Genomic DNA, 25,674 nt, shown 5'->3' on the forward strand with positions numbered 1-25,674 from the left:
CTAATTATAGTTCTCTTTACACTTTTTAAAATTTCTTTTTTTTTTTTAAATATTGTTTTACTTTTAAAAATTTCTGATAGATTATAAGCATTTCTTTAAAATTTAGTTGCCTAAATATTTCTACATTTTAAATGTTTAATATTTCAGAACTACCTCACCTATGTGGGAAAGTAGCAAAGTTGAATATTAGGAAGTAAGCAAAAAAACATACCTTAGTGGACAAAAATAGATGCTGTCGAACAATGCATTTTATGCATTTTCTTTTTTTTTTACAGTTTGTTTGTTTGTTTGTTTGTTTATTTATTTATTTATTTATTTGAGACACAGAGAGGCAGAGGAAGAAGCAGGCTTCCCTGCAGGGAGCCCGATGCAGGACTTGATTCCGGGACTCTAGGATCACGGCACACACTCAACCACTCAGTCACCCAGGTGTCCCTTGCATTTTCGTTTTAAACTATCCCATTTTTTAAAAAAGATTTATTTAGTCATGAGAGATACACAGAGTGAGAGGCAGAGACATAGGCAGAGGGAGAAGCAGCCTCCATGCAGGGAGCCCAATATGGGACTCGATCCTGGGACCCAGGATCATGGCCTGAGCCAAATGCAAATGCTCAACTGCTGAGCCACCCAGGCATCCCTTGTTTGATTTGTTTTTATTTAGAGCCTATTTGCTCTCATTTTGTACATAATCTGAAAAATGTGATTATTTGATTTCTAAATTTCTGGTACTTAAAAACAGTAAAGAGGCAGAGCCCAAGAGAGAGGAGACCAGCTATAACAAGCAGGTACAATGAAGCAACAACACAGCAGTCTGGGGCCTACTGGTAAAGGGTCAAATGTCTTTATGTGTTAGAGCGAGCTTGAGCAGGGAGAGAGGGAAAAAGGAAAAAGTAGACTCTGCTCATCAGGGAGCTCGATGTGGGGCTTGACCACAAACCCTAGGATCACCGCCCGAGCTGAAGGCAGATGCTTAACCAGCTGAGCCATCTAGGTGTCCCTAACCATAATAGATCTTAAAGAAATTGTGTATAGTAAATAAATTCATTAATTTTTTTTAGATTTTTTTTTAAGATTTCATTTATTTATTCATAAGAGACAGAGAGAGAGAGGAGAGAGGCAGAGACACAGACCGAGGGAGAAGCAGGCTCCATGCAGGGAGCCTGATGTGGGACTTGATCCCAGGACTCCAGGATCACACGGGTGTGAAGGCAGATGCTAAACCGCTGAGCCACCCCGGGATCACCAATTTTTAAAAGATTTTTAAAAAGATTTTATTTATTTATTAGAGAGAGCCTGAGCACAGGGAGGGAGAAGCCAGCTTTCCACCGACGAGAGAGCTTGTCTTGGGGCTCAGTCCCGAGACCCTGAGATTGTGACCTGAGCTACCCAGGCACCCCTAAATGCATTAATGGTTTTTAAAAAAATTTTATTTATTCATGAGAGACAGACAGAGAGAGAGAGGGAGAAGCAGGCTCCATGCAGGGAGCCCGATGTGGGACTCCATCCCAGGTCTCCAGGATCATACCCTAGGCTGAAGGCGGCACTAAACCACTGAGCCACCTGGGCTTCCCTAAATGCATTAATTCTCTAAAAAGTTTGTTCATTCTCTTCCCTCCTTTGGAGGAATTTAAAGCAGTTTACAAGAACATATGAAACAAGAATGCAGAGTAAAAGCAGGGGAAATGTGTGTGGGAAATGGTCCAGGAGAGATGTCTGCCTTTGTAATCTATACCCACATAGTGAAAGTCTTTTTCCTGTATCATTTGGTGGCCCCCCCCCCTTAAAAATATTTTATTTAAAAATTTATTTTTATTTTTATTTGTTTAAAGATTTTACTTATTTATTCATTAGAGACAGAGAGAGAAGCAGAGACACAGGCAGAGAGAGGCTTCTCGCAGGGAGCCCGGTACAGGACTCAATACCAGGACCCTGGGATCATGCCCTGAGCCAAAGTCAGATGCTCAACATCTTGATCCACCCAGGCACCCCTAAAATTTTTTTAAAATGTAATCTCTACCTCCAGCATGGGGCTTGAACTTACTACCCCAAAATCAAGAGTCATGTGTTCCACCAACTGAGCCAGCTGGATGCCCCCTAATTGTGCCTTTCTAATGAAATTATGTAACTGAACTTGTCTCTCTTTTCATTGTGACTGGCAGTTAAACCTGTCAAATTTAGACTTGATTATTATTCAACCGTGTTAAACCCATTATGGACAACATGTATGTTATTTCCCTTGAATTTTTATTAATCTTTCTCTGATCTTCCTCATTGCTATTTTTTCTGTTATTTTCTTGAGGGTGTTTTGTTTTTTTAATGAATTCTTTTTTTTTTTTTTTTTTAAGATTTTTATTTATTCATGAGAGAGAGAGAGACAGGCAGAGAGACAGGCAGAGGGAGAAGCAGGCTCCATGCCGGGAGCCCGACTCAGGATTGGATCCTGGGACCCCACGGTCATGCCCTGGGCCAAAGGCAGGCACTAAACTGCTGAGCCACCCAGGGATCCCCTTTTTAATGAATTCTTTATGAAACAATGTAGGGTATCGATAAATAAATGAGAATGACCTCTTAGACTGGATTTTATTTTATTTTTTATTTTTTATTTTTTATTTTTATTTTTTTTTAAAGATTTTATTTATTTACTCATAGAGACAGAGAGAGAGAGGCAGAGACACAGGCAGAGGGAGAAGCAGGCTCCATGCAGAGAGCCTGACGTGGGACTCGATCCAGGGTCTCCAGGATCACGCCCTGGGCTGCAGGCGGCGCTAAACCGCTGCGCCACCGGGGCTACCCCCAGACTGGATTTTATTTATTTATTTATTTTTATTTATTTTTTTTAAGTTTTTATTTATTTGTGATAGTCACAGAGAGAGAGAGAGAGGCAGAGACACAGGCAGAGGGAGAAGCAGGCTCCATGCACCGGGAGCCCGATGTGGGATTCGATCCCGGATCTCCGGGATCGCGCCCTGGGCCAAAGGTAGGCGCCAAACCGCTGCGCCACCCAGGGATCCCCAGACTGGATTTTATTTTATTTTATTTTTTTTTTTTTCAGACTGGATTTTAAACAGAGTTTATTGTCCTTAATTATGCTTTGTGTTTTTATAAAGCAAATCTGAAATAACTTCCTCTCAAGTTTGGGAAAGCAGTCTTCCTGGAAAGAATCAGTGCTATTTTACACAATGAATAGGCTAAGTCCTGAATATTTGCTGCTAATTTGCTTGGCACAGCTTTTATTCAAAGATAGTTCAAAGATAAGCATCGGCTTATCAAGCCCACTTTGGGGGATCCAATTAACAAGACTTGACTACAGTCTGGCCAGTAGAGAAAGAATCTTCACTACAAAAAAAGGGCTGTTCTTACAGTAGAGTGAAATAATCCTCTGGAATGATTGAGATTGGAGAAGCTGGGACCTTTTTCTTATTGTATAGCAGAAACTTCTATTTTCTGCTAGTGCTTTGGAGTGTTCTCTCACTTCTGGAGGTCTTTCTGTGGGGTTCTTTAAAGAAATATGTGCTGTCTTTTTACTGCTGTTTTCCTTTTGTGGACAAATGTGATCAGATTTTAAACAAATGAGATGCCCTTAAGAAGGATTAAATATCAGTGGTTTTGTACTACTCTGCTAAACTTGAACTGCTGAATTATTCAACACTTTGTAGAATGAAGAAAACCATTTGAATTATTTATGTTTCAACAGAAGTAGTCCCCACCTTAGTACAAATGGGGTATCCTCTTTCTCAGGGAAGACCAGACCATCTGTAATTCAAGGTCCACTTGAAGTCCTCACCTCTTTAATGCAAGAGCTACAAAACAGTGGAAAGACTGATTTGGAACTTTGGAAAAACTGTGAGGTATCTAGTTTTGTTTTATTTGTGGAATTTTAAAAAATATATTTGTAAATGTGCCTCCACTAAACTCTAAATTAATAGAAGTTTATATGTTAAAGAGTATGATATTATTGCTATAATAAAGTGATCAAATATAGTAATTGGGGAGCAACATTGAACGAATAAGAAAAAAGATGATCAAAAGTATGTTTGAACAAATATTGGTGATTAGACTCTGTAATTTATATTTTATTTTATTATTTTTTTTTATTTTTTAAATTTTATTTATTAAGTCGTGGGAGACAGAGAGGCAGAGACATAGGCAGAGGGAGAAGCAGGTTCCCTGTGGGGAACCCGATGTGGGACTCGATCCCTGTACTCCGGGATCACACCCTGAGCAGAAGGCAGACGCTCAACCACTGAGCCACCCAGGCGTCCCAGTAATTTATATTTTAAAGGTCAACTAAAATGCTAGCTTTGTTCAGGGAAGTGAAAATTCCAGTATTATAAAAGATTTTATTTATTTATTCATGAGAGACAGCGAGAGAGAGAGGTGCAGAGACACAGGCAGAGAAAGAAGCAGGCTCCATGCTGGGAGCCCAATGTGGGACTGGATCCCGGGTCTCCAGGATCACACCCTGGGCCAAAGACTGTGCTAAATTGCTAAATTGCTGAGCCACCTGGGCTGCCTTACTGTTACTAATTCTAATGTTTTAAGTAATTCATACAGAATTGTTATCGTTTTGAAAAACCCAAATCCTTTGAAATATTTTGATTACTTCTAAATTAAGGTGTCTATTTAGTAATGCCTTATCACATGTAGTTGTGATATATTGAATTATGTTGATTTTTCATATTGGTAGTTCTTTCTTTGGTCCATAGGTTTTTTATTTTATTTATTTATTTATTTATTTATTTATTTATTTATTTATTTATTTATTTATTTATTTTTGGTCCATAGGTTAAATTGTGATATAAACATTTAACAGTTAAGAGAATACATAAATTTTGTTTCACAGAAAAATGCACTAGTTAGATTTTTCCAAGGCTGGATTTGGTAATGCTTTATAAAAATGTATAAAACATTATTATTATTAAATTCTTTAGGGAACAATGGCTTTTAAATGTTTATCATACTTTTAAGATCATTATTTATGTTATTTTCCAAATGTATTATACACGGAATGAAGGAATACCCCTGGTTTAAGGTTCAGTAGGAGCCACCCCTAAGTATAATTATTTGTATTCATTATCCAGAATCATTGAAGTTATAAAAATGACCAATTATTATTGAAGACTTTAAGAAAATTCAGTTATGTTCTGTACAGTTTTTATATTTTTTCTGTATGATAATCAGTATATGCTAAAGTAAGAGACCTATAGAATGATGTAATTAAAAATGGAATGTTTTGTGAAATGTTTACCATAATATACTTACTCATTAGCTTATGAACCTGTATTAATTAGCATGTTTTTAAAAAAATAAGGCATTACTCTTCTGGCAAATTCACAGTTTATTTATTTTATTTATAAAAGATTTATTTATTTATTCAGAGAGAGAGAGAGAGAGGCAGAGACACAGGCAGAGGGGAGAAGCAGGCTCCACGCAGGAAGCCTGATTCGGGACTCTATCCTGGGTCTCCGGGATCACACCCCAGGCTGCAGGCGGCGGTAAACCACTGTGCCACCGGGGCTGCCGGCAAATTCACAGTTTAATTAGAAAAATGTTACTTTTAGTACTTTGAAATGGGCATCTTAGTTTCAGAATATATTTGTGAATTTAAGATACAGTTTTTTGGGGCACCTGGGTGGCTCAGTGGTTGAGCGTCTGCCTTTGGCTCAGGTTGTGGTCCTGGAGTCAAGTCCTGCATTCGGCTCCCCATAGGGAGCCTGCTTCTTCCTCTGCCTGTGTCTCTGCCTCTCTCTCTGTCTGTCATGAATAAATAAATAAACCTAAAAAAACCCACCAGATTTTTATAAGCCAGCATTCCAACCAGATACTTACACTTTAACATTTGAACCAGTTTCTATATACCCCTTCTCCTTCAGCTGTGATACAATACTATTATTTTATTATGTTTAATAATAATTGACTACTTAATTTTTGTAATGTAGACATGTAATTGATTATTCAGTGAATAGTTTTTTTTTTAAATTTATTTATTCATTTGAGAGAGAGAGACTGTGCCCGTGTTTGCACAAGTAGTGGGGAGGTGCAGAGGCAGAGGGAGAAACAGGCTCCCCGCTGAGCAGGGAGCCCATTGGGGCTCTACCCTAGGATCCCAGGATCATGACCTGAGCTGATGGCAGATGTATAACTGAGACACCCAGGTGCCCCCCACTCAATAGTTTAAGATACTTCTTTCTTTGACAGAATATGAAATATCCTTCTAGTCATTTCAGTAGAATTTCCACAGTGTATTAGTGTGTTTTGTGTCATACAAAAAAAACCAAAATCTTCTGATGTTTTAGTGTGTACCATTTTAGGAAGAATTGGAAGGCTAAGGATTGTGCAAGTCTTATTCCTGACTCTTCCCTAAATTTCGTGCTTTCATCTTCATTTCAGAAATAGTAACATTTCTCTGATTTCTACCATTTATAAGGGAAAATCTATGTTATTTTTTTTTTTTTTTTTTTAATTTATGATAGTCACACAGGGAGAGAGAAAGAGAGGCAGAGACACAGGCAGAGGGAGAAGCAGGCTCCATGCACTGGGAGCCCGATGTGGGATTCGATCCTGGGTCTCCAGGATCGCGCCCTGGGCCAAAGACAGGCGCCAAACCGCTGCGCCACCCAGGGATCCCGAAAATCTATGTTATTAAAACAAAACATAAAACCTTCTGTGGAGCTCAGAGCTCTGGAGATCTGATTTCTTTAGAATTTCTTTCTAAAACCTCTTCCCTGAAATTCCTTTTTTTTTTTTTTATATAGATTTTATTTATTTAATCATGAGAGACACAGAGAGAGAGACACAGAGACACAGGCAGAGGGAGAAGCAGGCTCCATGCATGCAACCTGACGTGGGACTCGATCCCGGGGCTCCAGGATCACGCCCTGGGCCAAAGGCAGGCGCCAAACCGCTGAGCCACCCAGGGATCCCCTCTTTCCTGGAATTCTTAAGTTTATTGTTGCTTAACCTTGAGAAGGTTATACATTTTGATTCATGGAGAATAATTTTTAACACATTTACATAGAATTTAATATATTCTTAAATATTTGCTGTTTCTAATATTTCTGTAATGGTAAATTTTTAAAGCACATTATTAGCTAATTTGTCTTAATTCATTATTTTAGCACTTAGGGTTACTGATTATGTATGAAAGAGCAATGGTTATATGGTAATAGTTACTGTAAGTGTACCATTTATTATCTATTTGCCAAGCAGTAAACACTTTTTGTCAGTGGTTTTCAACCTCATTAGACCCAAAGCCCTCATTTTATAATTTTACAATTAAATTACTAATTTACAAATACATTTTACAATTTTAAAAATAACATCTGCTGATATTATCCTGAAGTGAACTTCACAAATATATCCTGCATGTACCCACCTCAAAAACTATCATCCTCTTAACTGTGACATGGAGGAGGAATAAAAACTTATTTATAATATCAAAACAGATATTTCAGTATATAAGTTCTCAGGTACATCCACGTTAGAAGACAAAATGAAGCACAGTCAGGGGTTTGTATGTAGACTCACCAGGACGGCAGCAGCTGCAGACATGGACTGATACAACTGTATTGTATTGATGATCCAGCATGGCATTTGGTGACTTGATTTTCTTTATTTCTTTTTTTGTGTGTGTGTGTGTGTGTGTGTGTGACTTGATTTTCTGAAATGGTGATCAATTTCTGATCAAGCTCTGAGACAAACTTTAACATCTTTGTGGTTGGATTCCTAGACAATTTGGTGATTGGAAAGCTGTGCAAAATACATGGTATTTTTATAATATAAAATGGACACAATAGTTTTTCATTGTTGGGGACTGTCCTGTGATTTGAATCCCTGGACTGCCCACTAAGTGCTGGTAGTGCCTTCACTATCTTTGTGACAGTCATGACCTCACAGGTTTTCAAAATACAGTTCCCCCATTGAGATCACTGCTTCACATGCATCATGTTTGAATTTAAAATTTAATCCTCCCAGCCACCTATGAAGTATTACTCTTCTCATTTTTTTTTTAAATTTTTTATTTATTTATTTATGATAGTCACACAGAGAGAGAGAGAGAGAGAGAGAGAGAGAGAGGCAGAGGCGCAGGCAGAGGGAGAAGCAGGCTCCATGCACCGGGAGCCCGACGTGGGATTCGATCCTGGGTCTCCAGGATCGCGCCCTGGGCCAAAGGCAGGCGCTAAACCGCTGCGCCACCCAGGGATCCCTCTTCCCATTTTATGAATTCATAAGAAGCACAAGTGAAATTTACTTGTTGAAGACCACACAGTTTATTAGTGGAGAGCTGGGAATCCCTAGGATGTCAAAGCCAATGGGATACTTATGAGGCCAGACTACAGCAACCCCTTTTAGGCTAATAGCATCAAAAGCTGTGTGCAGGGGAAAGCTTTAGTTAGATGCTCAAATTCTCCAAAAGTATGTAAATCGCAGGTCATATAATTAATTTTAGTTAGAAATGAATAATAGTAATTCTGTGAGTAATGTTATTTGCTGCATTTATAATGTTCTTAAATATGTTTATTGAAAATTAGAATATTATAAAATCTGACTAGGAGAACAAAATCTTCTCTACCAGTTTATATCTTGGGTAAGCCCTATTCATTTGTATCCTAAATAAGAAAATGATAATAAGGATGGGATTAACATTAAGTATGTCACATAATATGAAGCCATATTTTTTTGGTTATGTATGTTAGTCTGTCATTGTAGTTTTGTTTTGTTGTTATTGTAGTTTAATACTGTGTTATTAATAACTTTATCAGGTTAAAATAACGCCTAAAGTATTTCTTAAGTTAGTGTAACTTAATAAGAAAACTGTTGCCTGATTTCTTGTTACTTCATGTTTACTTCATGTTGTAGATAAATTGAGAAGATAAGGATCTGAATTTGATATAGTCTACCTTAACCTGAAGCTAGGTGATTTGGAATTAATACTAGCTATCAGTACTGTTCTATTTCAATTTGAAGGTTTCCTTTTCCTTTTTTTTTTTTTAAGATTTTATTTATTTATGCATGAGAGACAGAGAGAGAGAGAGGCAAAGACACAGCCAGAGGGAGAAGCAGGCTCCATGCAGGGAGCCCAATGTGGGACTCGATCCTTGGTTTCTAGAATCCCACCCTGGGCTGAAGGCGGCGCTAAACCGAGCCACCAGGGCTGTCCTGAAGGTTTCCTTTTCTAATCCTGAGTTTTTACTTTCTTCTCTTTAATACTGTTATATAGCTTTCTTTCTTTTTTTTTTTTTTTTGTTTTTTTTTTTTTTTTGGTAAACTATTTATTTATGAGAGACACACAGAGAGAGGCCGAGACACAGAGGAAGAAGCAGGCTCCTCTCAGGAAGCCCGATGTGGGACTAGATTCCTGGACCTGGGATCTCACCCTGAGCTGAAGGCAGATGTTCAACTGCTGAGCCACCCAGGCATTCTTGTTATATAAGTTTCAACTTAATTCTGCTCTGTTGTGGTTATAGAACTGGCTTTCAGCATTAATCTGAAGGGCCTCTAGATTGTGTAGTCTGTATTACCAAGAAAAAAATCAGCTACAAATTCACATTATTTTTAAATATTTTATTTATTTATTCATGAGAGACACATAGAGAGACACAGGCAGAGGGAGAAGCAGGCTCCATGTAGGGAGCCCGATGTGGGACTCGATCCCGGGTCTCCAGGATCAGGCCCCAGGCTAAAGGCAGCACTAAACTGCTGAGCCACCTGGGCTGCCCCTCCCCCCCCCCTTTTTAGTAATTCTATCCCCAACGTGAGGCTCTAACCTCAGGGCCCCAAGATCAAGAGTTGCATTTTCTACTAACTGAGCCAGCCATGGGCCCCTGAAATTCCATTTTTATACACTCAGACTGTCTGAGTGCCCACTCTTTCCTTGCATTGTGTCCTAGATGCTGGAGACAGGTTAACAAAGTGAACAAGATGCTCTCTCATGCGGTAAATGTTATAAAGGCAATACACAGGATGACAGAGAGCAACTGTAGAATGGTTTGGGGAAAAAGCTATCTTTGAGAGGGTGACAGTTAAGCTGAAATTGCAGAAAGGCAGAAGCATAAGAGCAAAGAACTTTCTGGGTAGAGGGTACAGTGACAAAGCTTTTGAGGTAGAAGACAGTTTTGGCATGTTTAGGGAAAAGGTAGAGGCCAGTGAGGCTGGTGTGCACTGAGAGAGGGAAAGAGAGGGATTAGATTGGGAGTTGTGCACAGGCCAGTTCATTCAGTGCCCTATAAGGAAGACAGGAGAACAGTTGAAAGGTGTTTTTTTTTTTTTTTTTTTTAGTTGAAAGGTTTTATTTTTTTATTTTTTATTTTATTTTTTTAAATTTTTATTTATTTATGATAGTCACAGAGAGAGAGAGAGAGAGAGGCAGAGACATAGGCAGAGGGAGAAGCAGGCTCCATGCACCGGGAGCCTGATGTGGGATTCGATCCTGGGTCTCCAGGATCGCGCCCTGGGCCAAAGGCAGGCGCCAAACCGCTGCGCCACCCAGGGATCCCTAGTTGAAAGGTTTTAAACAGGGAAGCTATTTTTCATTTTAGCTATTTATTCACATTGTGTATTATTGCATAAAGTCTGTTACTGAGAGTACACTAGCCTTTTTTTTTTTTTTTTTTAAGATTTTATTTATTCATGAGAGACAGAGAGACAGAGAGAGAGAAGCAGAGACCCAGGCAGAGGGAGAAGCAGGCTCCATGCAGGGAGCCTGATGTGGGACTCTATCCCAGGACTCCAGGATCATACCTCAAGCCAAAGGCAGGCATTCAACCACTGAACCACCCAGGCATCCTTGAAAGTACACTAACCTTGAGACTGAATTTAGCCTCTGGAGATCTCCTTGCCCCCTTTTCTGCTATGTTTTTGTAGCCTGGTTATGAGTACTGGCTCCTCTTGAGAGTCACTTTGGATCAGGACCTAAAAGTGACTGGAGGGCATGCTAGGCCAGTTCACAGTGAATTTTTCATTCCTTTTTCAGCTGTAGTGCTTAAAAAACACTTCAGTATCTGACTTGAAAACTTTTTTTTTGTTTTTGTTTTTACTTAAATAACAAATTGGGGATTTAATTCCTATAATACTAAATTATTTCTTGTTTTAAGGTGTGGGATTCTGTTTTCTAAGAATTATTATTATTATTATCTTTTTAAAGATTTTATTTATTCATGAGAGACACAGAGAGAGAAGAGGCAGAGACAGAAACAGGCTCCATGCAGGGAGCCTGATGTGGGACTTGATCCCAGGTCTCCAGGATCACACCCTGGACTGAAGGTGTCGCTAAACCGCTGAGCCACCCAGGCTGCCCTCTAAGAATTATTTAAGAAAATCTTTATTACCAGGGAAGGAAGAAAAATTTAAGACAAATCTAAAGTAGATTTGCCAATTCTTGATGAATCAAAATGATAGCAGATGACATCAAATTAAGATGTCATTTGAAAAAAAAGATTTACCCACACCTTCAAATTTACCCAGACTATAGGTTACATAAGAAAGAAGTGATCACGCCTGTGCCTTTGTATTTTTGCATTAAATATGGCTTTATAACTATTTAATTCAGCTTATACATTTTACATTAAAAATAGATTTTAAAAAAGCTCTTTCCCACTGGAGGATTTTTCTGTGAAATATTACTTGAAAAATTATTTTTAACTAAAATGTCTTTTAATTTAATAGACCAGGTGGTTACAGCTATTCAATTTGGTGGAAAAACAATGCCAAGAACAGATAGTTGCCCAGCAGGAACAATTCCACAACCAAATTCAAGTAAGTTGTTATTTATATTGATTCTTTTTTTTATAAAACTAAGACTTGCAAGAAGCAGCAGTTAATACTTTATACCAGTTTTGTTTATTTTACTTAAAACATTCTATAGAGTAATAGCTCATATTTTTAAGCAATATTCTCATAGTATTTACGAAAATATAAGGTTTAGTATACTTTCTTACCCAAATCTGTAATTTTATTTTCAGCGTATACAAGAGGAGATAAAAAATTTAGTCAAGTTACAGACCAGTAATGCTTCCTGGGCTTCCTATGATACTTCTTTAAGCAAACAATTCTCTTCAGAAAGTCAAATGGGTTTTTTTTCTGAAAATAGTGAGAGAAATGAACCTATTATCAGTTATCCTAAGTCTAAAGAATACGAAATGCAGCAAGAAACATCCACGTCACAACCAGACTGCAATGTGGATAGTAGCTCAGTGAGCAGTGGGTATGGTACCTTTTGTGTCTCTGAATTAAATACCTACAAATCTAAGGACTCTAAGGAGTTCATGGAGCACGCAGAGGTTTCTGAAGGAGAGTTTGGTGCACCTTTGGGGCAGACAGAGTCACTTGTAGATGGTGTAAAAAACAAGAGTTTTCATATACACACCGCCGAAGAGTTCTGTCCATCTTTAAAGGAAGATATTTCCATTTTTCCTGGTGAATTTGAACACAGTTTTCTTGGCGAAAATAAGATTTCAGAAGTATACAGTGGAAAAACAAATAGGTGAGTAGAATTTCTCCATCATTTGAAGGGAGGTTTACTTGTTTGTTAAATTTAGAATCTTTAAATCAAGCTCCTTTTTGAGAATAAAATGAGATGTATTTGAATGCTTAGCTTTACCAAAGTCTTGTATTTATTGCCTTTGGCAAATGGAAATAAAGCATACTATGTATTACCAACATCTGACTTTCTTTCCATTTGCAATGTTGTAGGACTACTAACCTCTTAAGGTGGGAGGCCTTGCCAGAAAAATACCGTTCCTATTTTTCTGGTCACTATAAACCTGCTAAAAATTAGAGTATAGAAATATATCAACAGTGGAATTTTGTCACTCATATGCATGTAATTTGAAACCAAAAATCATACACAAGCATACTCATTCATTTTTGTATATAAGAGGAGCTTTTCTAAGTTTAATGACAACTATGGCTGGATATTTGTAAAGCAAATAATCATTTAAAATTATGTCATTTACCCTAAATGTTCAGTTTTATACTTGAAAATGTGTCCTCTAAAATAAGTAGTTATAGCAACACAGATCTAGTGTAGCTGTGAGTATAATTAACAGTCCTTATAAATAAAGAAGCTTTTGCTGTAGAGATATATTGAGTACTTGAATGGGCCACTATGATCAGTTTTGTTTTATTCTGTGGCTACAGCTGTATGTATTATTAATCACCATTAGTCTTGTTCACTTTGCCTTTGATAATAAAAAAATGTAAAAAGAAGTGTAGGTGAATTGATAAAAATCCATCCTTTCTCTGCTTTTAGAAAACTCAAAGTATTTTCCACTGGCCAATATCTTTTAGTTTTATGTGTAAGGACAGCGTCTAAAGAGCATAATTTCGATTTTCTTTTTTTGAATAGCAAATCTATAACATCATGGGCACAAAAGCTGAAGCAGAACCAGCCAAAGAGAGCGCTTACAGAAGAAGGGTGTTCAAAATCTATGCAAGGAAATGAGCAAGCCAGGAAATCACCAGTTGAGAAAGTAGGTGATAAGTCATTTTATTCTGGGATGCTTCTGCTACTGATAATTATATTGGCTTTACTAGATGCTCATCAACATAAGTTTTTTGCCTTTTCTTTTGTAGCATTAATTTGTTCCATTGACTTGTCTCCCTTTGGGTGTCTCAGAGGATTGGAAGCAATGATTTGCTCTATGAACTGGTTCTTTAGTAGTCGGGAAATCAAAACTAATGAGGGATAAAGTACTACAAAATATGAAAAACATTTTGTAAAGGTCCTCTTAATTCTCTTTGTACTGCAGCTGTTTACGTTTATTTAGCCAGAGAGTAATCCATTTAACTTTTTTTTAAACCCTCAAATAATTTGTATTACTATTAAGTTGTAAGAAGTAGCACCATATGTGTGAATGCTTCAAGACAACTCCATTTGTAATCCAAATTATGAGAGATTAAATGTTTAAAGTCTTTGTGGCCCTTTTGCTAATCTAGCAGCTGTTTTTGTTAAAGAGTTAGAGATACTGAGTAAATTTTAAACATCTTTGAAGCCCTTTTGGCCTAAATTATCATCGAGTAACATTGTTTAAGTATAATATATTGAAATTGCAAAATCCGGTTTCTCTGAAAACTTGATAACTTTAGGGCAGCCCTGGTGGCGCAGCGGTTTGGCGCTGCCTGCAACCTGGGGTGTGATCCTGGGGACTTGGGATCAAGTCCCACATTGGGCTCCCTGCATGGAGCCTGCTTCTCCCTCTGCCTGTGTCTCTGCCTCTCTCCTGTGTGTCTATGAATAAATAAATAATAATAAAAAAAATCTTAAAAAAAAAACTTGATACCTTTAGAAATTGGCCACTTTTTTTTTTTTTTTTAAAGATTTTATTTATTTATTCACGGGAGAGAGAGGTAGAGGGAGAAGCAGGCTTCATGCAGGAAACCTGATGTGGGACTCGATCCCGGGTCTCCAGGATCACACCCTGGGCTGAAGGTGGTGCTAAACTGCTGAGCCACCTGGGCTGCCTGAAAATGTTTTCATACATACTAGTTTTTCTTCTGTTTTTACGTGAACTAAAACTCAGTTTTGGGGAGGCTAGCAAAAAACCGGGTGACGGGCACTAAGGAGGGCACTTGATGGGATGAACACTGGGTGTTCTGCTGTCTCTGCCCCTCTCTCTGTGCCTCTAATAAATAAATAAAATCCTTTAAAAAACAAATAAAAATAAAAAGACAGAACAAACTCTCCTGACAGAGAGTCACCTGAAGAGCTTAGAAAAATCTACTTATGCCTGGCCAACAACACCAGGTGGTCTGCCTTCCTTGGGCAGGGGTGTGCCTTATGCATTGGGGAGTGTAAAAGCTCCTCAGGTGATTCTGAGTGCTGCAAAGCTTGGGAATCATTGGCCTAGTCTATTGTCCTGGATTCCATGGAGAATCACCTGAGAAATGCCCTTGAGGATAAGTCTGTCCTGTCTGGTGGAATGCTCTGCCTCTAATGTCAGCAGGGCGGAGATAGTTCCCTTTGAGCTTTCCCTTTTCTTTAATCATCTCTTGAACCAGTTGTGTTTTTCCTTTTTTTAATTAAATTTTAGTCGATTAATTTTTAAAAGATTCATCCATTAATTATTTTAGAGAGAGAACGGGCTCATGCCCACACGGGAGGATGGGCAGAGGCAGAGGGAGAGAGTCTTAGGTAGACTCCCCATGGAGCTTGGAGCCTGATGTGGGGCTTGATCCCAGGACCCTGAGATCATGACCTGAGCTAAAATCAAGAGTCAGACCCTCAACCAACTAAACCACCTTGGTGCCTCTTTGGTTTTTTTTTGTTTGTTTGTTTGTTTTTTTTTAAAGGTGAGTGATATTTTTGGTAATAAATCATTATGGCAAATCAAGTTTCATTGATACTGGAGTATTAAAAGATTTTCAGGTAATGATAGTTGGTGAATCCAGGCTCCACACCTGAAATGCTTTTCTTACCTGCATAATTCTGAACTAAATTCTGTGGATTCACCAAGTTGGAACTCTATTTCATCTTTCCTCTTCTCTAGTTTTTTTTCTAGTTTCAGTCTAAATCAGGGAATCTTTATGGTCAGAATTCTCTTGGGGTCCAGTTTTCTCTTTCTGCAATGGCAGTTTCTTTTGGGTACTATTTTGAAGCACATCTTGAAATGGCTATTGTTTAGCATAAGGATTTTCTTTGGGGACAGACTTGACATTACCATTTCTGGGGCAGCAGGACTTGGGAGTGGCTTCTCGGATGGACAACTGGACTGTTGCTGCCATTATTGAAGGTTTCTATGCTAGGTGTTGGCCAGCTTCTTGGGAAGGACTTTTCATGGCTCCATACTTTTCTTTCTCATTAAAAGCCAGGCCTGGTGTGCTCAGTACCGCAGCAGTGGTAGCGGGCAAGATGAGCCTCCCAGCCCACTGTTGTTGGCTGAGTGCATGAAGGTTTGGCACAGCAGAGTTGGGAAGAAGACAAAATGTGTTACTTGGTATTTTTCACTTAGTCTTCTGCTGTCAGCTTTTTCTGATCTGTTCAATACTGAGATTTGACAGAAATTTGAACAGGTAGGAGTTTTAGAAGAGACAAAAGATGACATAGGAATTTCTCATTTGATGAACAAGAGACTGAATGGTACCTTAGGAGGCTGAGGTGGAGTGCTGTCCCTCCCCTCAGTATCCCTTTACCTTTGCTATAGGTCCACAGATGATTATAAGCAAATGCAACTTAAATACTTTTTAACGGCAATTAAAAGTTTGATAATGGTGAAACTGATAAGAAAAATTCTGATTAAAAATAGTCTTTTTACATCTCTGGAAACAGATTTCTTGTGACAATTCCAGAGATACTATGAGGAGCAGTTAGAGTTTTTTTATTTTTATTTTTTACTTATTATTATTATTTTTTAAAAATATTTTTATTTATTTATTTATTCATGAGAGACAGAGAAAGAGAGATAGAGAGAGAGAGGGAGAGGCAGAGACACAGGCAGAGGAAGAAGCACGCTCCATGCAGGAAGCCCAACATGGGACTCGATCCCAGGTCTCCAGGATCAAACCCTGGGCTGAAGGTGGTGCTAAACTGCTGAGCCACCCGGGCTGCCCAGCTTAGAGTTTTTTTAAAAAAATTTATTTTTTAATTTTTTTAAAAAAGATTTTATTTATTTATTCATGAGCGACACAGGCAGAGGGAGAAGCAGGCTCCATGCAGGGAACCCAATGAAGGACTTGATCCCGGGACTCCAGGATTACGCCCTGAGCTGAAGGCAGACACTCAACCGCTCAGCCACCCAGGCATCCATAGCTTAGAATTTTATTAGAATTGATGATAAGCATTTCGAGCTTTTTCTGGGATTAGTAACCAGTTGTCTATATGTAAGACATAGTTTACTACTCGAAGTTCATATTAATTACTGAATGAGGTCTTCAGAGTTTGAATTATTGTACTTTTAATGATAAAGATGAATTGTTATGGCTTTCACATTTATTTTGACACTAAATGACTTCAATTCCAGGCACTTTGAATTTCTTTTGGATGGAGCTGGCAAATTATAAATACATTTTCATTCTGAACTCTTTAAGTAGCACCAGCTCCCAGTGTTCTTCCAATTCCACAGAAGCAAAACAAACTTTTGTAAACATACAGGAAAAGAAAATCCTTCACAGTTAATCCCTATCATTTTGCATTCTTGTAATCGTGTGGAAAACCAGGCTTTCTTACTTTTTTTTTTTTTTAAAGATTTTATTTATTTATTCATGAAAGACACACAGAGAGAGACACAGGCAGAGGGAGAAGCAGGCTCCATGCAAAGAGCCTGATGTGGGACTCGATCCCGGGTCTCCAGGATCACACCCCGGGCTGCAGGCGGCACTAAACCGCTGTGCCACCGGGGCTGCCCACTTTCTTACTTCTTAATGAACCCCCTTTCTCTGTGCCTGTATTTGACACTTGGCTCTCATTCCTTGGGTCAGCAGTTCGTGCCTAATGATTTTTAGCTGTCAACTCATAGTTTTCTTTCTTGCATTATAGTCTAATTTCACTGCTGCTAAGCATCCTCATGCTTTTTACCTCAATAGACCGGATGAGAGTCCAGATTCTTGGATGTCTGATTCAGGAACAGGTATGATAATTATTTTTTTATAACAACGTATCTGCATTTCTAATAGGAAGATAATTCTATACAGTGTATCAGAATGGTTTCTGTAAATCTGTTACATGTTATGTTGTGCCTCTGCTAAATCTGACTTCTTTACTTGGCATTAATTTATTTTATGCATTTTGAAAGATAGATGGAAAAAATACTTTAAGAGTTATTTCAAACTGTTGCAAAAATCCTATCAGGATTTTCCAGGTGCTCCAGAATGAATTAAGAAATTCAAACCCTTTGTTGAGCCATTCTTTACTCTCCATGGTAAGCTTATTTTAGTTTTAATGATGTAATATACTGATTTTTTCTCCCTACAATCTCACATCCAGTTTGTCAGGATGAATTGGCTTTGCAGGATGAAAATTGCCAGAATTCAACCACCGTCATGCTGTTACCCTCATAGAGCTCCCATTGCGTGTCACCTGGGTTCCTGCAACTTCCTGCCCAGCCTCCCTGCCTGCACCCTTGCAGCCTTCCATCTATTCTCAACACAGTAGCCTATGCCATCCTTCTTAAAGATGGGTCAGATCATGGGACTCCTCTGCTCAAAACCCTGCTGTGCTCTTTCCCTCAGAAGAACAGCCAGAGTCTTTATAGGCATTCATAGGCCTTGCAAGACCTAGCCTTGTTCTGTTTGACCTCATTTTCTGCTACTCCCTTTCTTTGCTTCAGCAGAGAGGCTGTTTTCTTAAATGTGCCAGATATGTTCTCCTTTGCTGCTTCTATATTTGAAATGTTCTTCCCACCTCTTATATAGGGGACCTCCCTCATACATGGCTAAAATGCTTACTCTGTCTTGTTACCTTGCAGTGAATCAAACTCTGAACACCCCTCCACACACACTACATATTCTCCTTTACTTGATTTTTAAATCTTACCATTAGGGTGCTTACTCCTTCTGACTTACTGGGTACCTTGTGATTTACTTACTGTTCATGTTTCACATTTGCTCCCCAGCCTGGCATAGTCAACACTCAATATGTATTTGAACCATTGAATTCTTTATATTGCTTCTTATGTACTGTCCATAAAGAAATTGTTATATTTTAAGAAATATATTTTAGATTGCACTAGTTTATCTTGACTTTTTTTATTTTTTTAAATAATCTCTACATCCAACATGAAGCTTGAACTCACAACCCTGAGATCAAGAATTGCATGCTCTATTGCCTGAGCCAATCAGGCACCCCATATCTTGCCTTTTAGTAATAATATATTTCAGTCTTAAATATTTGGAACCTTAAATCAGAACTCTTACATGCTAAGGCATTTAAGAGAGTCTTTGCCATCAAAATTCAACTTCCCACATCCAGATAGCCTAAAACTAGTTACTGCTCATATTTGATTTTCTTTAGAAAATTAGAAATGTAGAAATAACTTATCCTAGAAAGCACTTAGCATTTTTGTTTTCTTTCCTCAGTCTTCTATTCTTTGTATTTGTGCACAATAGGACTGACTTACTGGAAGTTGGAAGAGAAGGACATGTATCACTCCCTGCCTGAAACTTTAGAGAAGACGTTTGTACCGGCCTCCTCCACAGATATGTCACCAGGCCAGGTAATTTAAAAACACATTGTTTGTTTGCATTATACAATTGTAGTTAAATACTCCATTTCATTATAAATTTTGTGTTTTCCAATTTCTGATACATTGACAAAAGCCTAGGCTTTAAATTACACCTGCTTTCATATTTGGTCTCTCATTCATTGCCTATAGGGTCATAGGAAAGTTACTTAAGAGTGGAATTAAAAGTGCCCAGATAATGTGTTGTAAAATTAAATGACATGATTTTGTGCCTTCTATTCTAAATACAGTAGGTCTGCAGACAACTACTTCTGCTCTTCCTACACCTGGATTTGATTCTTCATCCTATTGCACCCTCCTGTTAACCCATTTGTATCATAATTTTGAGTATTTTAATTTGATGTAGTAATTTTCTTTGAGCAAGAGATGTAAATATTCTCTTTGTTTCAGAACAATAAATTAAAACTAGCTTGTGTACATCCATGTACATATCTCACTTCTGTATTTTGTTTGGTCAGGTGGTAGAAGGTAGTTTGGGGAAAAGGAGAGGTTACAATGAAAGTAATCAGAAGAGCTGTAAGCATGAGTGACCTGCATCAGTAGGGCAGTGGGGAACAGCGTATGTGTGGGGCAGAAACCCCACATGTGCATCAATCAAATCAGTTCTCACAGTGGGGCAGAAACCAGCATTCCATCCTTCAGGGAAGGAGCGGAAAAAGAGAGAAACAGACAGAGGAAGGCTGAGAAGTGAGATTATGAAGGGCCAAGGTTTAGCGGGCTTTGTGATTACAGGGCTCACTGTGTGTGTGTGTGACATAATCTGCACCATCAGTAAATGAATAAATTGGTGATTCTAAGATACTATCACTTTTTTTTTTTTAAGATTTTATTTATTTACTCATGAGAGACACAGAGAGAGAGAGAGAGGTAGAGATACAGGCAGAGGGGGAAACAGGCTTCATGCAGGGAACCTGACATAGGACTCAATTCTGGGTCTCCAGGATCATGCCCTGGGCTGAAGGCGGCGCTAAACTGCTGAGCCACCCAGGCTGCCCGATACTATCACTTTTAAGGCTTCTGTTTCATATTCTAAGCCCCCAAAATTACAAAGAAAACACTGATAAGGTAGAATTTATATTTTATTCTTATTAAAGGGCTTGTAGACCTAATTAAACATTGATTTTTATCAAAGAACTCTTATACACACTTAAAAAGAACAATATAAGTGAAATGTTTGTTAAAACTTCTTAACCAACAGAGGCTTACACTGTTTTCAACTCAGTGTTGGTTTCTGTGTTTTCCCACACAGTTTTCCTTGAGCGTCAAAGAGCTTTGAGGATTTGGCATTTCTTTAAAAAAAGGAGGAAAGGGCTTGGTGCCGAGTTTTTACTTGGCTTTAGTAGTTATATGGGACTGGCCTACATTTGGCTCCCAGATGGGGGAACATTGCTAAACATACAGGATTCACCATCCCTTAAATATTGGTTCTCAGGGGTTCTAGTGTAGTCTCTAGGATTTTCTTCTAGACTGCTGACACCTGTTTGGCCAATTTTGATGTCTTCAATATTTGCTTATGAGAAGGCAATGACAATTATGATGCCACAGTTGCTCCTTGACCAAAAGCAATGTGAGATGCTATTAATTATAAGAGGCATCCTCACTTCAGAGATGTTAAAATATGAAATCATAGAAGTAGAAAATGGTGAAAAATAGTTCCTCGTACAGTGAGTTCTCAAAGAGGAATTCCAGCTGCTCACCCAAACCAACAGGCAGGGATTCCTCAGGCTTGAGGCCACATCCATAGTGCTCTGCGTGTTAAGGACTAGGAGTTGATAGGGCCTTTAGGTTGTTCGTATATAAAAAGTAAAATTCTAAAGTAGGAATACAGAAATTATGGTAAATTGTAAGGGTTTACATTCAACAAATCAACGCCTTTACACACAGTATTTTTTAAGATTTTATGTATTTGAGAGACAGGCAGGGGGAGGGGCAGAGGGAGAGATATAAGCAGACTCCCTGCTGAGTGGAGACCTGCCTCCACCCTTACAAGGTGAGGCTCCATCCCAGGATCCTGAGATCCTGAGATCACGACCTGAGCTGAGGTCAGACACTTAACTGACCAAGCCACTCAGGTGCCCATGCACACACAAAAAGTTTAATTATTTTATTCACAAGCTAGTTAGAGAGTTTTTTAAAAAAAATATTAATTCATGGTATTCTGCAGCCTGTGTAGGGTCTAGAAAGGGAACACAAAGTTAAAGCTACATGTGGTTGTATTCTTGTAATGGTTTCGGTGGATCTCTTGCTGAATCTATAATCTCATTAAGAGAATGTCCACAGTTTAAATTTGAGGCTCAGGGTTAAATGGTCTACCATCATGCCCTACAATAGATCTCACCTTGAAGTAATTTAAGGCTGAAGTTTTAATGTTTGAAGCTTAAACCTCTTTGCAACATTTCCATTGTGGCAGAGCCCTAATTTCAAACTGTAGAAATATGTCTTCTTATTTTGAGTTTTTTTTTTTTTTTTTTTTTAAGATTTTATTTATTCATGAGAGACAGAGAGGTAGAGACACAGGCAGAGGGAGAAGTAGGCCTCTCATAGGGAGCCTGATGTGGGACTCAATCCCATGACCCCAGGATCATGTCCTGAGGCAAAGGTAGATGCTCAACCTTTGAGCCACCCAGGTACCCCATTTTATGAGTTTTTAAAAGGGGCTTATTTCCATTGGTTAAATTCTTAACACTTTTTAATACTTTTTTTTTTTGCCAACTTTTTTTTTTTTTAAGATTTTATTTATTTATGCATGAGAGACAGAGAGAGAGAGACAGAGGCAGAGACACAGGCAGAGGGAGAAGCAGGCTCTACTCCATGCAGGGAGCCTGACATGGGACTTGATACCGGGTCTCCAGGATCCTAGCCTGGGCTGAAGGCGGCGCTAAACCGCTGAGCCACGAGGGCTGCCCTTGTCTGCCAACTCTTAAAAAAATAGGAAGAGGTACCTAGGTGGCTCAGTCAGTTAAGCATCTGACTTTTGATTTTGGCTCCTGTCATGATTTCAGAGTCCTGGGATGAAGCCCTGTGTTGGCAGGGGTGAGGAGGTGGAGGGGGTCCTCACTAAGCTAGGAGTCTGCTTGAGGATTCTGTCTGTGTCTCTCTCTGCCCTTCCCCATGCTTGTGTGTGTGTGCTCTCTCATTTCTCCTGCCTCTAAAGGAAATAAATCTTAAAAAAAAAAAAAAAAAAAAAGGTAAATAACTACGTAAATCTCTCTATATACCTGTCCCCTTGAGTCACATGTTATTAATTTAGCCAGAGGTCTTCCCTCCTGCTTTGGTCATTCATGATGAAGTCTTTCCTTACCTCAAAACTTGATTTTTATCTTGAGTAGGGGGAACTACCAAAGTTTTTTATTCTTTGGAAGTATTCTTAGGCTACTGAATAACTTAGGTTCAGATTATCACTTTAGTATTTATTGTTAGAGGATATTAATTTTTTTTCATTCTGCAGAAGACTTGTAATTAACAGGTAAGGACTTCTAAGTATGTTTTATAACGGACAAGTTTAGAGTCTCAGTTCATTTAAAATCTTTCAGAAATCTTTCTGTGGTGCTGATCTTGATATCAGTAAACTTTTTTCATCATTGATAATACCATTTAAATAATTTTGTTTCATATCTTTAAGTCAAATACTAGTAATGAGATGAAGCTGCCATCACTGAAGGATATTTATCATAAAAAACAAAGGGAAAACAAGCAGTTACCTGAGCGGAATCTCACTTCTGCTTCCAACCCAAATCATCCACCAGAGGTAAATTGTCCACACTCTGTGGAGTGAAAATGAAAGATGCTTCGTGACTCTGAACTTTTATCCTAAGCTTTATTTTCCCTAGGAGATCTAAAGCCTACTCAAAAACAAACCCTGAGTACTGAGGGCAAAAGCTTACTATTGTCTGTCTTATTTCTAGGTACTAACTCTAGACCCAACGTTACACATGAAGCCAAATCAGATTTCAGGGATTCAGCCACAAGGCTTTTTGAATGCCCTCGATGACAGAATATCCTTTTCACCAGACTCTGTTCTTGAACCTAGTATGTCTAGTCACTCTGATGTAGACTCATTTTCACAAGCAAGTAATATCGCTTCTCAGTTATCTGGATTCCCAAAATATCCTTCAAATACAAAAGCTTTACCAGTGGACTCTTGGAAGAATCATGGATTCCAAAATGAAAGTAGGACCAGTTCCACGTTTCCTTCAGTTTATACCATTACTAGTAATGATATCTCGGTCAACACTGTGGATGAAGAAAACACTGTCATGGCAACCTCAGCTTCAGTCAGCCAGTCCCAGCTTCCAGGGACAGTCAGCAGTGTCCCAGAGTGCATCTCATTGACTTCCCTGGAAGATCCTGTGATACTGTCGAAGTATGTATTTCAGTGCATGGCTTGTAATGTTAATAGATTTCGTATGACATCTGCTTGAATGATGAAAATGACTTTTATTGACCTTCCCTAATGTATAAAATCTTAAAAAAAAAAAATTTAGCAGCATTTTTAAGGTAGAACATCTAAAAATCCATGTCTTTTTTTTTTTTTTTTTTTTTTTGCTTAATTGGTCATCAATGTGCTTATTGTGTTTTCTGTGGGTGTACACAGGAATAAAGGCTGTACTTTTGCTATGAGAAAGATTGTGTTACTGGTTTCTCTTGTGGGATAGAGAGTGAGGAAATGCTTGCCTGAAATTTTTTTTTTTGCCTTCAACAACAGAATTAGGCAGAACCTAAAGGAAAAGCATGCTCGACATATAGCGGATCTTCGAGCTTACTATGAATCAGAAATAAATAGTTTGAAACAGAAACTGGAGGCAAAGGAAATTTCAGCAGCTGAAGATTGGAAGAAAACCAATCAAATTCTTGTAGACAGGTAAAATTTATAATTCAACTATGAAGTTGGTGTTTCTCCAACTTGGCTATATCATTTTTTCCAAAGTGTACTATAGTGTGATAAAAGACTTTGAAAATATGCTTCAATTTAAAAATTTTAACAGATATTTTTGCCTAAGTAATTATTTTTATAGATTTAAACCAGTCTCTTAGAGCACACCGATATCTGATGTGAGGGCATTTGTTTCTTACGGACAAAATACTGAAATAGTTGAGCAGATTTTGTATATGTAATGGAATATTGTTTATGGATGGATTAGTACTATGTACAGATTTCCTGAGAAATCTCTAACTAATGTCCTTGAGTAATTCTTGACCTTTTTTTATTTATTTATTTTTTTTATTTATTTATTTTTTTTTTTTAAATTTTTATTTATTTATGATAGTTACACAGAGAGAGAGAGAGAGAGGCGCAGAGACACAGGCAGAGGGAGAAGCAGGCTCCATGCACCGGGAGCCCGACGTGGGATTCGATCCCGGGTCTCCAGGATCGCGCCCTGGGCCAAAGGCAGGCGCCAAACCGCTGCGCCACCCAGGGATCCCTTGACCTTTTTTTAAACTCAGATTGCACATAACTTAATCCAGACAGTCATGAACCTGTGGAAGTAGTTACCCTGTTCAAAAAAGAAACCAACATGGAGACACAGAGGACAGTTATGTTAAGGATAGCTGTATACCTGTTTTAGAGAGAGAATCATTAACAAAATTTGATGCTCTGACTGGTATTAATAACAGCATGCCTGCAACATATTTTACATTTAAATAACACTTAAACAGATTGAAAACTGTTTAGGTCGAAATAGCAAAGAATTTTTCTCAAAGGCAAAGAAGACAAAGCCCCTTGAAAAAAAGATTAGGAGGGAACTGAAATCTTTTGGTCCAGTTAATAGTTTAACTTGTAAAATTCTAGGAAAACTAGCCTTTATACTAGTTTGTGGTTGGTGTGGTAGTTAGCCTATAGTCTTATTGCTGAGAGTTACTGCAGCTCCCATTGTGCTGCTGGGAGTGGCGCTGCAGGTAGGGGTGGGGCTGGGGCTGGGGGTGCAGTGGTAGAAAACAGTAGTTTGAAAAAAGCCAGAAAAAAAAGCCCGAGTTAAGTGTTCTAGGATAAAAGGAAAAGAGTAGATGGGAGGCTAAGGGAAGTTGGTTCTTGTTTTTTTGTCATTGTTTGTTTTTAAGAAGACAAAGATGACTATAGGTACTACCTGTGAAAAACGGAAGTATGAAAGAAGCCCATCAGTAGACTGCGTTAGGTTAAAAATAGGCTTCCAGAGAAGGTGCCTAGTGAATGATAGCTGTGTAAAGCACCTTTTTTGTCTAGAAGCTGCTAGAGCCACAGAGTGATGAGGCAGTGTAGGGGTGTTGGACTGGAAGTCAGGGTTTGGAGAAGTGGCCATGTTAGAATGGTGACAGCAGGGAGAGCATAGAAGTAAGTGTATGGAGAGCATGCAAATGCAGAGCAGTAGTTGCGGTCATCTGGAACTGGAGAAATGAGTCATCTAAGACAAAAACCAATTTTAAGTTGTCAGCATATGCATCTGATTTTTTCAAACTTAAAATTGCAAGTGGGAGAATCCCCCTGGTACTGTAAATGGGGCCATGGACACAACATCATGGGCAA

At 38.5% G+C, this 25,674-nt stretch overlaps 1 protein-coding gene across 18 annotated transcripts in view; it reads left to right on the top strand.

Annotated features, from left to right (window-relative positions):
- MPHOSPH9 (M-phase phosphoprotein 9) overlaps nt 1–25,674 on the top strand; it is a 71,634-nt gene that overhangs the window by 5,987 nt on the left and 39,973 nt on the right. For 9 of the 18 annotated variants that reach the window (XM_038574836.1, XM_038574842.1, XM_038574840.1 and 6 more), the window contains 9 exons: nt 3,695–3,848; nt 11,665–11,754; nt 11,961–12,481; nt 13,346–13,469; nt 17,471–17,561; nt 19,039–19,145; nt 22,795–22,920; nt 23,078–23,535; nt 23,878–24,033. In XM_038574836.1, coding sequence (XP_038430764.1) covers nt 3,695–3,848; nt 11,665–11,754; nt 11,961–12,481; nt 13,346–13,469; nt 17,471–17,561; nt 19,039–19,145; nt 22,795–22,920; nt 23,078–23,535; nt 23,878–24,033 — 1,827 coding nt within the window. The remainder of the gene's footprint in view (nt 1–3,694; nt 3,849–11,664; nt 11,755–11,960; nt 12,482–13,345; nt 13,470–17,470; nt 17,562–19,038; nt 19,146–22,794; nt 22,921–23,077; nt 23,536–23,877; nt 24,034–25,674) is intronic. The other 9 variants (XM_038574843.1, XM_038574850.1, XM_038574848.1 and 6 more) reach the window with 3 other exon arrangements.

This window comes from Canis lupus, chromosome 26 (assembly GCF_011100685.1).
Source record: "Canis lupus familiaris isolate Mischka breed German Shepherd chromosome 26, alternate assembly UU_Cfam_GSD_1.0, whole genome shotgun sequence".
Lineage (NCBI taxonomy): Eukaryota > Metazoa > Chordata > Mammalia > Carnivora > Canidae > Canis > Canis lupus.